General features: G+C 45.8%; 1 protein-coding gene across 2 annotated transcripts in view; it reads right to left on the bottom strand.

Moving 5' to 3' along the window:
• Positions 1-12,072, bottom strand: part of tspan15 (tetraspanin 15) — a 42,503-nt gene that overhangs the window by 8,007 nt on the left and 22,424 nt on the right. For both annotated transcript variants that reach the window (XM_075462512.1, XM_075462520.1), the window contains exon 5: positions 7,280-7,396. In XM_075462512.1, the coding sequence (XP_075318627.1) occupies positions 7,280-7,396 (117 nt within the window). The remainder of the gene's footprint in view (positions 1-7,279; positions 7,397-12,072) is intronic.

Below are 12,072 nucleotides of genomic sequence, written 5' to 3'. Positions count from 1 at the left end.
TACCATCGGGGGCATTGAGTCGATTCCTCCGTGGCGAAAAGGTCCACCTCCGCCTGACCAAAGAGGTCCCAGATCCTGAGCACCACGTCGCCGTGAAGGGACCACTCTCCCGGAGCAGTCGCCTGGCGGGAAAGAGTGTCCGCGACGTGGTTGTGCTGCCCAGGCAAGTACACTGCCCGCAGGGTGGACAGGCGAGGAGAGGCCCATTCCAGGAGGTCTGTGGCCACTTCCAGCAGCTGTGCTGATCTGGTGCCACCCTGATGGTTGACGTGGTAGACCGCGGAGGTGTTGTCCGACCGGATAAGGACATGTTTCCCTTCCAGATGGGGCATAAAGCGTCTGAGTGCCAAATGCACCGCACGCAGCTCCAGTACATTTATGTGCCTGGAGCGATCCCGTCGGCCCCAGCGGCCCTGAGCCGCTCTGTGTTGCCATACCGCCCCCCATCCAGTATGGCTGGCATCCGTCGTAACCACCTCTCTCCGACACACAACTATCCCCATGGGGACACCCCTGGACAAATAGCTCCTGTCCCTCCATGGCCTCAGGACACGAAGACATGACCCTGTCACCAGGAGTTGGCGATGCCTGTGCCGCCTGGCATCCAGGCGGAAGCTGTTGAGCCACCTCTGAAAGGGGCGCAGAGACAGCAGACCCAAGGGCACGACCCGGGTGACTGATGTCAGTTTGCCCAGTAGCCGCAGGAAGGTGATGTAAGGTAACTGCCGGCCCCGCCTGAATCGGCCGACCAACTGGAGTATGTCGGTCACCCGTTGGGCAGATGGGTAAGCCCGAATGGAAGGCGAGTCCAGAAACACCCCCAGAAAAATGGTCACCTGAGACAGGGTCAGGCAGCTCTTCTCCGAGTTGACCTGGAGGCCCAACTGGGACACGTGACCAAGCAGACGATCCGTATCGCGAAAAGCGTGTGCTCGGGATGGAGCGCAAAGAAGCCAATCGTCGAGGTCTGTAAGCACCTTCATTCCGCAGGCCCGCAGAGGAGAGAGGGCTGCTTTCACACACCGAGTGAATACCCTCGGGGAAAGAGAGAGGCCAAATGGGAGCACTCGGAACTGCCAGTGGCGACCCTGATAGGCAAACCGGAGAAAACGGCGATGTTCTGCCACAATAGGTACATGGAAGTACGCGTCCGTCAAGTCTATTGAGGTAAACCACTCGTTCCTCGCGACAGTCTGAAGGACCTCTGCTGTCGTAAGCATGTGAAAGGGCAGTACCTTGAGATATCGATTCAGTCCCCTGAGATCCAAAATGGGACGAAATCCGCCCGTCTTTTTGGGGACGAGGAAGTACGTTGAGTAGTAGCCTCTGGGTTGCTGCAGAGGATCCACTGCCTCGATCGCGCCTTTGGCCAGGAGGGCGGAAAGCTCCTGGTCTAATGCATGGGCTTTTACCGGGTCGGTGATCACGGTCACCCTGACCTGGCGTGAAATGTAAGGCCGCCGTCGGAATTGTAGTCGGTAACCATGGGTCAGAGTCGCAACCACCCATGGGTCCCCCGTACGAGTAGCCCAATAACGGAGCTGCTGACGGGAATAAAATCCGACGGTCGGCCTGGAGGCATCACCGTCTGCCCCCACGGCCCCTAGGGGCCCTGGAGGGGTGGCGGCCAGAGTTTGGGTCACGGGCCTGCCTGGCTGGTTGGCGGACTGGCTCACGAAAGGCCCTGCTGGGCCCCTGTCGTGCGGCCGGGGGACCCCGAGCACGACCCCGAGGTGGCGGCATATTACTGCGGCCCGCCTGCGGGTGCCATGTCCGCCGAGGGGGGGGCATACCCCTGCTCAGGCCTGAAAGCTGCTGCCTGGTGTTCCGCGCCTGAACAGTCCGTTCCAGCGCTTCCAAGGCAGCCGAGCCAAACAATTCCCCTGGCACCACAGGCACCCCACGGAGGGTCCGACGACCTGTTTCAGTCAGCGGAGACTGTGCCAGCCAGACCTGTCGACGAGCCTGAACCAAGAAAGACATCACGCGCCCAAGCTCCCTAGTCATCAGCGCAAAAGCCTGAAGCGCAGCATCACTAAAGCCAGTCGCAGTAGTGGCCCCACCAGAGTCTTGTAGGGATGAAGAAAGGGCGAACATGAGGTGCGCCAAGGAATTGCCAAGGCGGCCAGCGCGCGCCCCGGCGTTATAGGCTCTACAGAGAAAGTCGTCTGTAACACGGCATTGAGCCCGTGGGCACCGAACATCACGACGGAGGGCCTCATCCGGCGCCACAATGAGTGAGGCCACAGCGGGCTCAACCGCAGGCATGCGATCCAAGCCTGCTTTAGCCGACTCATGCATAGCCTCCAATATGCGACCATCTGGGGAGAGGCGGGAAAAGGCTCTGGGGTCCCGCCAACAAGCGTGTAGCTCCTTCAGGTACTCCTCGGATGACGGGACAAGGAATGGAGCAGGGGCCTGTCCGCGCCTGAAAAAGGTGCTACCGGGAGCCGACTCCTGCGCCTGCGGGACGGTCAACTGCAGCTGCCCCAACGCCATCTGCATGACGTCCCACATAGAGCCGTCGCTCGACCCACTAGCTGCCCCCTGAGACAAAGAGAGCGAGCCAGACCCTGTACAAGACGACTGCGCCCCCTCCTCACTCCTAAAGTGAGAGGCGGAGGCAGCCAAAGACAACGCGTCCTCCTCGGGTGCCAACTCAGGCATGGGGGGAGAAGAGGACCCAGCCACCGAAGGACCCAGCTGGTGTGCCTGGAAAAGGGACTTCATTTCTGCAAGTTCCGCAGACAAACGCTCCACCATTGTGGAAAGGCCCCGATCAGCCTTGGTTCGACTCCTCTTAGGAGGAGCCACAGAGGCCGCGGCCTCACTCCGGCGCTTCGAGCGCCTAGGAAGGGTCACCTGCCCAGAAAGAGGGATGTCATTGTCAACCTCGGGGCGCAATTGGGCCAGCCGAGTCACCCTCACGGCATGGGGCATGTAACTGCAGTTCATGCAGGGATTTTCTGATAGGGCCTCCACCAGGTGATCATGCCCAAGGCAGGCAGGGCACAGATCGTGGCCATCATCTGCCTGAAGCATGGTCCCACAACCCGCACAACCGTGGGAGCCATCCATGTTTGGAGCTGACCTGAGCCCAACCGCAGGCCGCAAGACCGGGGGAGCTGACACCGGCAGCCACGTCCAGAACAACGGACTGCAATCCAAACCCAAACTGGGAGAGGGGGCGAAAACGCAGCCGTCACCAATCAGGGCAGTCACAAAAAACCGAATAGGTGGCTAGCTAAAACCGGGAGAGGGGGCGGAAACGCTGCCTTCACCAGTTAAAACTCAGCGCAAAACAGGGTGTTCTGTCCGCTAAAGTTGGGAGAGGGGGCGACAACGCAGCCTTCACCAAATAGCGCTCAATGCTAACTAAAGTATTCAGAACCGAATAAGTGGCTAGCCAAAATTGGGAGAGGGGGCGGAAACGCTGCCTTCACCAGTTAAAGCTCAGCGCAAAACAGAGTGATCCGTCCGCGAAAGTTGGGAGAGGGGGCGACAACGCAGCCTTCACCAAATAACGCTCAATGCCAATTAAAGCAGCCAGAACCGAACAAGCGGCTAGCCAAAACCGGGAGAGGGGGCGAAAACGCTGCCTTCACCTGTTAAGGCAACCAAAACTGAGTAAGTGGCTACCACCGGGAGAGGGGGCTCACCGATCAAATCTCAGCGCAAAACAGAGTGAGATGTCCACCAAAGCTGGGAGAGGGGCGAAACGCAGCCTTCCCAATAAGCTTCAATGAAAAAAACAGAGTGAGACGTCCACCAAAGCTGGGAGAGGGGCGAAACGCAGCCTTCCCAATAAGCTTCAATGAAAAAAACAGAGTGAGACGTCCACCAAAGCTGGGAGAGGGGCGAAACGCAGCCTTCCCAAATAAGCTTCAATGAAAAAAACAGAGTGAGACGTCCACCAAAGCTGGGAGAGGGGCGAAACGCAGCCTTCCCAAATAAGCTTCAATGAAAAAAATTGAGTGAGACGTCAGGTAAAACCGGGAGGGGGGCGAAGCGCCACCAAACAACTCGGAAGCTACCACAGGCAGCCCAGTCCAAAACTGGAAAATCAGCTGGTCATGGGAGAGGGGGCGAAACGCTCCTTCACCAATCAAGCAATCAAGACAGATGCCACCGTAGGCAGCTCAGTGTAAAACTGAATCATCAGCCGGTAAATATCGGGAGAGGGGGGCGAGGCGCCACCATAACCGATCCAAGAAAACAGAACTCGGAAGCTACCGCAGGCAGCTCAGTTCAGAACTTAAATACTCAGCTGGTCAATATCGGGAGAAGGGGCGAAACGTCTCATAACCGATCGAAGCGACCAGAACTTGGAAGCTACCGCAGGTAGCTTAGATCAGAACTTAAATACTCAGCTGTTTAATATCGGGAGAGGGGGCGAACGCGCCATCACCAATCACAGCAAACGAAACACAGCTGCTACAAAAGGTAGCTCAATACAAAAAAACAGGTAGACAATCAGCCACCGTACTGTTTAAGGCAAACAAAACACAGAGGCTACCGCCGGTAGCTTAGTTTAGGAAGCAATCAGCCGTGTAACATCGGGAGAGGGGGCGACACGCCACCGCAACCGAGTAAACCAAAAAAAGAAACTCAGAGGCTACGCATGTAGCTTAGGTTAACTGAAAAAGCGGTAGGCCAAGGCGCCACCGTCCAATTTTAAAGCGCAACAACACTGGAGAGGCTAGAAAGTAGCCACCGAAGTGTGCGCACCACAACACCAACCTGTGAGTCGGGAGATCGGTCCCAGAGTAACTCGTCGCAGCCCCTAGGAGGGCGAAATATCGCTGCTCCCGCCAACAGGCAATGGGGCATCAGACGACGGCGAAATGACCAAGAAAGATAGGTTGATGCTGTGCAAGCGAACCGCACGCGAGAAGAAAAAGGAACAGAGTGTCGGATGACACCAGACTATATAGCCTCTGATTGATCACCCGACATGTCACAGGTGTGACTCTGTTGGTATTACTACTCGAACGGCGCATGCGCGAAGGGATATTCAGTGCTTTCAGCACCGCCTCTGGCGGTCAGTAGGGATGAAATAGAACAAGGTACATCCACTAGTACAGGTGCTGGTCAACGAATTAGAATAATTTGAAATAGTGCAATCAATAAATTCTTTGAATGCATTTTTCGTGCAGAAAGCAAATCAGGTGTTCACCGCACCTGTCCTACTCGTTAGACTAATCACAGAACTCGTTACCTGTAAAAAATTTGCTCAGCTGATCTTTCCAAAAGGCCCATTTAGGCCATTTAACTGTGACACTGTTGTTTTATTGAATTAGAATAATGGAGAAACCGTTTCATTGAATTAGAATAATTTTTATTATAATTAGAATCATCACTTTCTCAGTATTTTGTGGCTGCCCCCTTGGCTTGTATGACTGCCTGAAGTCTCCGCGGCATCGATTTGACCAGCTTGTCGCAAGTTTCCAGAACATCTTGATATACTGTATCAAGATGTTCTGGAAACGTTCCTGATTCCGACTGTTGAGGAACAGTTCGGCGAAGAAGACTTCATATTTCAACAGCATCTTGCACCGGCTCATGCGGCAAAGTCGACCAAAGATTGGTTCACTAAAAAACAGCTTGAAGTTTTGGCATGGCCGGCCAACTCGCCTGACCTCAATGTCATTGAAAACCTTTGGGCCATCGTCAAGCGGAAAATTCGCGACAGAAAGCCTACTACGCTGGACCAACTGAAGCAGAACATCGCCACTGCCTGGGAAGCTGTGAGTGCGGAAACTTGCGACAAGCTGGTCAAATCGATGCCGCGGAGACTTCAGGCAGTCATACAAGCCAAGGGGGCAGCCACAAAATACTGAGAAAGTGATGATTCTAATTATAATAAAAATTATTCTAATTCAATGAAACGGTTTCTCCATTATTCTAATTCAATAAAACAACAGTGTCACAGTTAAATGGCCTAAATGGGCCTTTTGGAAAGATCAGCTGAGCAAATTTTTTACAGGTAACGAGTTCTGTGATTAGTCTAACGAGTAGGACAGGTGCGGTGAACACCTGATTTGCTTTCTGCACGAAAAATGCATTCAAAGAATTTATTGATTGCACTATTTCAAATTATTCTAATTCGTTGACCAGCACCTGTAATGCACAAAGGTAATGTTAATTTATTTTGTGATTTGGTTCGTTCTTTCTCCTCAGTGTAGATGTATAAAATAAAGGTTGCACTACTTGTGTGAGTGATTTAATCAAATTTCATAGCCAGTACTAAGGCGCACCAATCTGACTGTTCAGGGCTTCACAGACCTATTATGATCAAAACAGAAATAATGTGCTTACTATTTGCATACTTGTGCTAATGTTACAAATGCTAGCAGTACCATCCAGTTATACCAGTTTAAAAACATATATCCACATGTAGTGCATCTGTCAGTGGGTGGTACTGAAACAACATCTGTTCAGTCAGATGATTTCCCAACCAAAACAAAATGGGATAATTACAGCTTTTATCATACACGAGATACATTTAATGAGCTTATTTCATGATTTCCTAACTAAAACACCGTAGCAGCACACAGTGGATTGTCTGAAAATGACCAATATGGTTGTTTTCTATCTTTCAACATCACACATTCCCTTTTATTTTAAGACTTAATTTCCATAACTCACAACATAGCAGCAAACAGGTGACAGGTGTTTGATTAGTTTAGCTGTCAACAGCTAATAAATGGTAAAGCAGCTAGAATCAAGCTGCAAGGCAGAGAAGGCTACCAAGACCTCAGATTCACTGTATTTGTTTAGACACCCTAAATGTTGCTGCTTTAAACTTGTGGTCCATCGGTTTATTAGGCTCTGCTCGGCTCCATCTGAAGTTACAAAAAGCAGCTTGAACCTTGAACAAATATCAATTTTCCAATTGTAATAGACTGACAAGGACAATCTGTGCTCTTTCATATAACAAAAAGCGCATATCAGTCAGGACCTTCTGTGGGACTAAGTGTTCATTTGTTTGTGATGTTCCAATCTTGTTTTCTAGGTCAGCGCTCGCCGTTTTACATTTCGTGGTTGTATCTTGGATTTCCACCGATTTACAACGTGGGGGAAAAAAAGGCTTAAAACAAACATGATGACAACACTACAAGTTTTTGAGAGCAGTATGTAAACTGTTGTTAACTGGGTCCCTGACTGTCATAGTTGCACATTGTATTATAGTGATTCAGAAATATAATTATGTAGTGTATGAAGTTTTAGCAGGCATAGTATTAGTGTTAGCAGTGGTATTACAATCTGTGAGATATACCTTAGTAGTGATGCAGCAGGTGTAAGGAACTCCGCAGGCTAGTGGACCAGGTGCAGAACAGTTGTGGTACATGTTTACTTCCCAGTCTTCAAACTCGCGACCTCCACAGCACTGAAACTGCCAGAGACAAGAAAGACGGCAGGAATTAAAACGAGGGGGGGGGGCAGAGTGAGATAAACACAGAGCCACAACCTGGTAAACAACTTTATTTCTATTGTGCTGGGAGACTTCCAGAAACATTTTAGGGTGAAATGAGCCACAATTATTGACATTTTCCATGTAATTGGATGTGTGCACACTTTTGTGCGCGTGTGTGTGTGTTTGTGTAGTGCACAGGTAGTGGGTTTGCTGAGTGATGCATTATATATTATGACACAAAAGGTTTTGTATCTTTTCTTTTAAAATCAGTATATGTCAATTTGGCAAAATCAATCAAAAACTCTTCACACACAAAGGGCCAGGTTGTCAGTTTTTATATCACAAGTTGGTTTGAATCAAACATACATTAATCAAATATTGCAATAATAGAATCATGTCAGTCTAACCCAGTTCTACATAAAATAAACTGTCATTTATTCTGTCATCCCTTTTTCTCCCTTATTTTCCTTAAAGGACCAAAATAATTTTGAACAAAGATATCCGTCTCCAACGTTTATTATTAAAAAGCAATCAAACATAAATCCATGGTTTCCTCCTGTTCCCTTTGTTTTACATTCATCCAGCAATTGAAAGCAGCAGAATGACAGGTTTACTCCCAAAATCAATAAGACGTCCAGCCTCAAACAATAAAGTGATACCCAGCAACGGCCTGCTGTTGGTTCACGGACACAAAATAATTTGATACCAACCAATTCTTTTTTTTATTGCCCAGTCTTTTAGCCATTACTTGCAAACCCTTGGGAAAAACTAAACATCATTACTTCACAGGGAAAATAAACGAGCTAAAGGAAACAACTAAAGAAAGATAATTACCTCAGCCAAGGAGGAGGCTGTTTGCTACCAGCTGTGAAAGGAAGCTGGATTATTTTTCACCTTGCAAGTCTGTTTATGTGTCTCAAAGACAGCTAATGTTTTTTCCCCCACAAAATTAGTTTTGAGAACTTTGGCAGATGTAAATGCATCAGCCCATGGAGAGTTTTTTTTTTTTTTTTTTTTTTTTTTTTTTTTTTAAAATCAACAGCACACTGTCAGATGTGGTCACAAGTTAGAATTTAGGTGTGGTCTGACTGGTGAGAAATCAGAAATCCTGTAATCTTGTAGTAACTGAATACTGAGTAACAACAGAGGAACTGCTAAGCACTCATGGGACAGATGTTGGTGCAGGTGGGGTCACAGTCTACATTATATTAGAATCATGGGGGACTTAAAATTATTATTATTTTTTTCTTTAAACAGATTTTCCCAGTTTCTGATCTTAATTTGCTTAAAGATGCAGGTATGTAGCTCTTCTACAAGCTTTCACCAAGGTGACACACTAGCGTAAAAGTGTTATTTTTTTAAATATACTGGTCAATTTGTGGCTTTTTGTGTGTTTTTGCTCCTTGAACCTGACTACTTGCAGACTAGAGGAAAGAATACATCTGAAATTTACATTTAAGTTTTTACTTTACATCTTTATTCAAAGTAGCATGCATTTAATTCAATAACTGCTTACTTGGATGCTTTGAATGTACAATAACTTATCCTCATAAACAGGACTGTGCAAAAGTCTTGAGCAACACCTCATTTCCTTACATTTTGCTTCCAAGGAAACTCGAGCAATAATTCTTTTGACATCATGCATTTTTATTTATTTGTTTACTCATTCCTTGTACCCAACAATTTCCAGAGGAATGCATTTTTTGGCATTTAACACTGACTTAAATTCAAAATAATATCTTTAGGCACTTTGTGAATTAGTCAAATATATATAGTTTATTTCCATGACTTTAGTTGCATTTGTAAAACATGAGCATGATGTCAAATATAACATATTTTTCCCAAAAATCTTTAAGCTGAAACTTGGCATTTCTCAGAATGGCATTAACAGCTGTACACATCTGCCTTTATACTTTTATTCATACAAAAATAACCTGATTATTATGAGCCTGAAAAACTGCACATCTACAGCTTTTCTCATGGGTGTAGAAAACTAATGGGTAATAACAGTAAAAAAAAACAAAAAAAAAAACAAGGGTTTCTTGTACAGCAAATGCTTAGGTGTTTGGCTTTAATAGAATAAATTAATTATTATAATTCTTTTTAATCACAGTCCTATTGCAGGTCTCTTTCTACCAATTTAAACTACCTGTAGCTTTGAAACAGCACCAGTCTGCCCAAAACTATGTTATAAAATAAAAGAACTAACATCTGGATATTGTCACCACAAACTGACCACAGCATCATAGTCCAGGCTTAAACAACAGCTCGTGTATTGGTTCTAACAGAGCATTAAAGCCACTTTGACTAAAACCTATTGCAAACAACTTCAATATTAGTTTTAACTGAGTGTTCTGAGTCCCATCATTTAAGGTTGTTTTGGAATTACCATTAAAAACAGACAATACAATTTCATGAAACCACAGGTAATTTTCTCTTCTGCAGACAAATTTTCCATGAATATTTTCCTTTTAACTTTTGAATAAGATTAATGGGATACAGCCGTCTACGTGTGCGACAAGTTAAAACAAAAACAGTTTAATAAAATGATAGAAGTCCCAGTCTTGTGAAACTGAATGCTTTTTAATATTTCACCAAAAGAAATACTGGCTCAATGGATGGCATTTGATGGCACACACAGATTAATTACATCAAGTGACTAACATTGCTATTCATCATGAATTTCTTTTTCCAACAGCTGCCTCAGAGCATAAACGGTGGCAGAAAACCCCGAAGCCACAGTATTAGCTCAGCTTGCTCTTCACTGAGTAAACTATTATTATCCTTCTTTTCAGTAGGGGGATTGTGACGCAGAAAGAACTGAGGAGACATTCGAGATAAACGGTTATGATGAATAAATATGAGGCGGCTCTTTTGCCAGGCGACATGATAAATATGTTGATATGATTCAAGTTTGCCTAGACGTTACTGCCTATTCCCTTAGGTGTGAATCCACAAAACTGCCTTTCAACACTGGGTCAAGACTCAGAAAAAGATGACAGGAAGGTAAAGCAATAATGACATCTTTGCCAGGAATGACAACCTCAGAAACATAACTCTGCACCGAGTTACCCAATTAGTTGTGGCAGTAAATCCCATCTTTGGGAAGATTGAAGTTGTACCCAGTTCATTACCCATCCTCATTAGAGCCTTAGCTATAAATGCACTCAGTTTGTAGAAACTTTAGTAGTTACGACAATTTTTTCTGTTGGATCCAACAACAACAACATTTGAATCAGCTGGTGTCATGGATAAACCTTTGTTTCCATTTCAACATCTGCTTTTATCTCATCTCATTCATTGAAGGATGACACATATTCTTTAGAAGCCAATTACGTTGAGTGAAAAAGCAAATGTCCAACTGACTGATGACCTGCTGTTCACTGGCAGACAGGCTGACTGTGACTAACTGCGTGGGCACTTGGCTCAGCTCAGACAGTTTGCCTTCTTGTGCTCCCAACCTGCATTTATTATTCAATAGTAGCCATGAAGCAAAACTAGGAACGTGTGATTATAGGTTAAAGAGAAACCGAGCTCCTGTTCCTCATTTAATCTGAGGCAACATATTGTATTGTTCAACAGTGCCATCAGGGAGGACATATTCATACATTTACTCTTGTTACTTAATGCCGAGGAAGCCGCTCATACCAGGTAACACTCCCAATGTCCATAAAAAATGGATTTAATTTAATTTGTAAAAAGTTTATTCTTTAGAAAATGGATTAGTAGCATTTCTGACCACCAACACGACTCTACCTAAAGTAAAAGTAACGACGAGGTAGTTGTGTGATCTGTGCCCAGATGTTAAAGGATCAACCCTTGATTAACAGATGGTCGTCAAACTGTTTTTCTTAAATTTTAGCAACCATTTTTTAAAGGTTATTGCTACAATTTATCCAGGCTAACATGGACAAAATGTTTCAATTAATCAAGGTATGAAAAACAATACCATTTGTGAAGATATAATGCGATGACATCTGTTTACCCTGTAAAGTGGAGCCAGCAGGTGTCGCCCCCCCCCCCACCTTACTCACTGTGCAGCCCCCGCCACCGCCTCTTTTTCTGTTGGCAAAAGCTGAGCTGTACTGTTGTTGACAACTTATGCGACACAGGTTCTTGTATAAAATAGGTTTTTCACACCTACGTTCTTTAAAAAAAAAAATAATAATAAAAAAAAAAAAAAACATCACAACACCAAATCCACAGTGACACTCAACTGCCTTATACAAAGTACAAGCAGCAATACACTTTATAGTCCAGACCACTTTTAATGACCATCCTGTCACAGATAATATCCCGACCTCACATAACTTGCTTTTCTGACAACACTGACAGGTGATCTCAACATAGTCGTCTTACCCTCAATGTTCAAGCAAATCAGCTTAACACTTAAAGTTGTTCCAACAACAAGGTAGAATCTCATCCAAAAATAATAATAAAAAAAACATTTTTAAATAAAAAAAAAATAATAATTCTGTAGCCTCAGTCCCAATGCTGTGGGAGAATGACTGTGCAAAGTGCTGTTAACGAGTTTAGGATCGGAAATATTTTGGTGGAGTTTCCTGTTTGCATGTTAACAAAGAGGAACCTGGTGCATATTTTGACATCAGACCAAAGAGCAACAGCGCACAATCGGACATAGCAAGACACATCCC

This window comes from Odontesthes bonariensis, chromosome 1 (assembly GCF_027942865.1).
Source record: "Odontesthes bonariensis isolate fOdoBon6 chromosome 1, fOdoBon6.hap1, whole genome shotgun sequence".
Lineage (NCBI taxonomy): Eukaryota > Metazoa > Chordata > Actinopteri > Atheriniformes > Atherinopsidae > Odontesthes > Odontesthes bonariensis.
This window is presented reverse-complemented; position numbering and strand designations above follow the sequence as displayed.